Here is a 4,451-nt window from a genome sequence, read left to right as displayed (position 1 = left end):
ATTAAATGTTAAAAAACATAATTTTATAAGTAGGAGTAAATATATTATTTTAATATTGAAATTTAGTTTATATATGATTACACTTTAAATTTGATATTTATTTAACCTAATTACCAAATTATAATTATTATTATAAAGAAATTGAAAAGTCATGGTAATTTCAAATGAACGTGGTGAAAGAAAAAAAAAATAGGGGTTTCAAATGCATGAGATTCAAGAAAAAATGTTAGTTTTATAAGTATGTATGATGTGATTAACACCCTGCTAGACAGAGATGATTTTTTATGAAAACTTATTTACTCATAAAAATTGGTTTAAGAACTCGAGATTTAATGAGATATCTATAGATTTCAATTAATTAAACTAGTGAATTTAAACAAATAATCTTGTTTTCAATATTGAGACGAGATAGAGATTCTAAACCAAAAAAAGCAGTCCCCTGAAAATCAAAACATTTTGGTTTTGACCCGACCCTACAAATTTTCAAACCCGGATGTAAAAGGCACGCCGGTTGCAGGAAGCCATTGGTTGCCTGACATGAACTTGTCAACGGTGAAATCCTCTGCGATATTTGGATCATCTATGACATGGTAACCACTCCATTTGACCCTCTCATCAGTACTCGAACCCGGTCCATAATTCTCATACTCTCCATAATAGATGGTTTCGTTATAACCCCAAGTATCCATCCACCCTTTCGGATCCACCAACTCATCAAGAAAACATTGCATATAAACAGTCTCGGCGTGTGGATACCATGGTCTTCCTAGGAAAACTTTGTGCTGATCGATCACCGGCTTTAGATCATCTGCAGCAGTTATCTTACACCCTTGCAGTGTATATCCAGACGTTTCGTTTTCATATTTCCGTCCATTAGCAGTCACCACTAACCCTCCTTCTTCAAGTGGAGGTTTCCTTATCAAGATCTCACAATCTTGGAAAACTGCCGGAGCATCACCGAATATGAAATCAACTGTTCCGAAAATCTGGCATTCTTTGTAGAACTGTTTACTAGAAAAAGTAAAAAGTGTGTCTTGATAGCCTTCGATGCTGCAGTGATAAAAGGCTGATTGATCGGAGCTGGTGAGAAGAGCAACCGCTTTCTCTCCCTGTGGCCCGGCAGTGTTCCGGAAGGTGATATCTCGAGCGATAAATCCACGACCCCAAACTTCTGCAAGAATGCAAACGAATTACAAAACAAACTCCGAGTAAATTTCGGTTTTTTTAACGTAATTGTCTCCACTAAAATTTCACTTCGTTATTATTCTTTCAGAAATAAAACAGTTTGGTTTAGAAAACGTGTTTATGTATTGAAACAAACTCGGACTAAATTTTGGATTTCTACGTCAATGGATGTGTCCACGAAAATCTCAATTCGTTCCGAAGTACAATTGAATTACAAAAGTGTTTATGTTTCAACCATATATATACAGAAGTTAACCACATTAAGACGGCTATACGACAAATTAAAAAATAGAAACTAAAAACTTGAGGTATTAGCCAATTAACGAAACAATAACTTACGAAATGTTGCCGTTTGCTTGAGGTCACCAGCCTTTGACGTTCCGATCATGTCACCACCTAAACCCCGGCTACCAGTAATGATCGTCTTATTTATTCCGTCTCCAAACATAGTTATATACTCCACTGTCTTTGGAATTAAAACGTTTTCGTCATAGATTCCAGCCTTCACGTAAATCACATACCTCCGGGATTGTGTCCTGTTGGATGCCGAATTTACAGCTTCTTGAACGGTTTCAAAATCTCCTGAGCCATCTTGAGCCACAACGACGTTCGGAGTACATTCTAGTGCCAAATCCGTCTGCTTCCAATCGACAAACTCAGGAGCATTATTGGTATTACTACCCTTAAAGAGAACACTAATAGCCAAGGAGTTGAGTATTAATTGTGTCAAATTGGTAGAAATTAGGGGTAGCATTGTGTTGGTCATATTAATCAACTCGAACCCTTTTTCACAGACGTTGATATAGGCTAAACTAGCACTGAGCCATGTCTGGATGTCAAGTTGGGTTGGGTGGAGGGTGTGGTTCAGGACCATGTTAAGTGTGAAAACGATCCCATCAAAGTACTCAACGCAGCTACCCCACAAGCTTTTTCCTGGAACATTTGGGTACTTTGACTCGATCCCTTGGGCTCGTTTCAGAGCCACACGTGCTTCATCTATGGCTGCTTGTACAGTCATATCCAGGAACTGGTTTGTAGATATGGTTGTCATATAGGGGTTAGGTTCGGCGATATAGTGATTGCAGGTTTCGTAGTATGGGGTCTGGGTGCACCACCAGTTTATGTTGCCGGATGTGGTGGTTTCTGATGAGCAAGAGAAGAGGAATGTAATGATGAGGCATACGAAGAATGCATGCTTCATTGCCATGTTTTGATTTCCTGATTTTTGTTCTTTCTTAGGATGCTATTTATAATACTCAAATGGTGTAATAAATACCAAATCTTGGTAAATTTCTCACTACTTTTGCGGATCAAGTCTAATCTATTAAAACATATATATATATATATATATATATATATATATATATATATATATATATATATATATATATATATATATATATATATATATATATATATATATATATATATATATATATAAGTAAGTTCATGCGAAAATATAAATATCCTGCGAAAACGCGAAAACAGCTTTTATCTTATGAAAATTAGATACATGTACTATAAAAAAATAATTTTATTAGTAATAAATTAAAGATAGTAAGTTTACATTAGATGGTGTTATGATAATATAGATTTAAAGACGGTTTTTATAATTATGTTTTTTTCACGTCCTTAATCATTTTTAAATTCATGTTTTCATAATAAAAATGTTAAAAATCATACTTTGCTAATATGAAATAGTCTATCATCTATCATCGATTATCATCATGTATTTCAAAGTTTGGATAAATTATTTTCCAAAATATAATGTTGAGGTGACATAATATCATATGGTTTTCTTGTTTTCGCGTTTTCGCAAATTATTTGCATTTTCGCATGAACCCTTCCCTATATATATGTTTGAATAATGCATTATTTTTTGATATAAAATTGTAATGCAAAATAAAGACTATTTGTTCGATATAATTTGATATATATTTTGTCTGGTATAAGTTTTGAGCACCTTTATAAAATTATAACTGGTAAAGCAAACAAAAAGTTGGATAAAAATTAGTCACTTAAACATCCAAACTTAATCATCAGACAGAGAACTCGAAGGTAAAATGTGATTTCATTGCCGATATGATAACTATATCCACGGGAGAGATTAGGGAGATCTTAGTAGAATTGAAAACATGATTATAAGAGTGTTTTTGAACAAAGAAAATGAATTTTTTACTAAACTATTAAAATGAACAACAAAATGCTAAAGTATTTGGAATAGTGAGCCATAAATGGATAAAACAAAGGTTTTGGGCTTCAAGGGAATAAGTTTAAACCCTATCTGTTGATAGTGTTGGTTAAGTGATTAAAGCCTTCGAATCGTACTTTGAAGAAAAGGGGAAAAATAGGAAAAGTAATCTTCTGGACTTCTTGCATGAATTATGGTTTTATTTTGACATGTGTTAAGTCAAAAGTAATTAGATAGGGTTGTGGGGCTCATTAATACCTTTTCGTGCATATAAAGATCTCTAAAAATGGAGTTGAAACGAAGAAGTTATGACTATTTGAAGTTGAAATGAAATTGGGTGTAAACCCTTTGTCACGAGGTAAGGAGCATATCCTCACGCCATGTGGGGCCTGTCACGAGGTGATATGCAGGCTGTCATGAGGTGAGAACTAGGCAGCCCAAACCCACAAATTTTAAGGTTTTCTAAGTATTTAAAGGGTGGTTCTGTATTTTTAGGGTATTTTTCCATCCTCCATCACATATAAAGCCTTTTGAGAGAAACCCTAGACTCCCTTTCACCACTTTGAGCCTCCCCACTCCTCTTTTATCCATTTTTTTTGAGTTTTTAGTGGTTTTGGAGCAATACTTTCATGCAAAATTGATCCATGAAACTTGGAAAATGAAGATCTCAACTTTCATCTACCTTCTAGACCTTTGTAAGTTATAAAGTTCCAAGCTTTATTGCATTTCATATTTGGAACTAAGTGTATTCGATGTTTTGGTCCACTTTAATCAGTTTTGAGTGAGAGTTAGGAATGAAGTTTGTAACTTTATTACTCTCTAAGGTCCCAAGAGGGGCAGCAGTTGATCAACTTTAGAGTCGGTATGTGTAATTTCACATGGGTTTTGATCAGTAAAGGATGGGGTTTGGGTTGTCGTAATGCGTTCTTAATCATTGATGATTCCTCCATACTTTAAATTATGAGTTAGAGTACTTCAGAGGTTTCGAGTTGTGTAAGTTGAATATCAGTGGTCGTGGCAAGCTATTGTGTAACACCATGTATATTAAATAGATAAATAGATAAAATTTATGAAA

At 34.3% G+C, this 4,451-nt stretch overlaps 1 protein-coding gene across 1 annotated transcript; it reads right to left on the bottom strand.

Annotated features, from left to right (window-relative positions):
- Positions 1 to 409: 409 nt before the first annotated feature.
- LOC145029429 (pectinesterase-like) lies at positions 410 to 2,382 on the bottom strand. Its single transcript, XM_078977966.1, has 2 exons — positions 1,525 to 2,382; positions 410 to 1,171 (listed from the first exon to the last, which is right to left on the bottom strand). Exons 1-2 carry the CDS (start codon positions 2,234 to 2,236, stop codon positions 474 to 476), a joined length of 1,410 nt encoding a protein of 469 aa, XP_078834092.1. The 5' UTR covers positions 2,237 to 2,382; the 3' UTR covers positions 410 to 473.
- Positions 2,383 to 4,451: the final 2,069 nt, after the last annotated feature.

The sequence above is a fragment of the Lactuca saligna genome, chromosome 2 (genome assembly GCF_052625555.1).
Source record: "Lactuca saligna cultivar CGN05327 chromosome 2, ASM5262555v1, whole genome shotgun sequence".
In the NCBI taxonomy this organism is placed as follows: domain Eukaryota; kingdom Viridiplantae; phylum Streptophyta; class Magnoliopsida; order Asterales; family Asteraceae; genus Lactuca; species Lactuca saligna.
This window is presented reverse-complemented; position numbering and strand designations above follow the sequence as displayed.

Excerpts from the sequence above, each read along its gene's own strand:
- LOC145029429 (XM_078977966.1), bottom strand. The coding sequence starts at position 2,236 with ATGACAACCATATCTACAAACCAGTTCCTGGATATGACTGTACAAGCA. Across the intron at positions 1,172-1,524 it reads CAAGCAAACGGCAACATTTC|AAGTTTGGGGTCGTGGATTT; the intron begins GTAAGTTATTGT and ends GCATTCTTGCAG.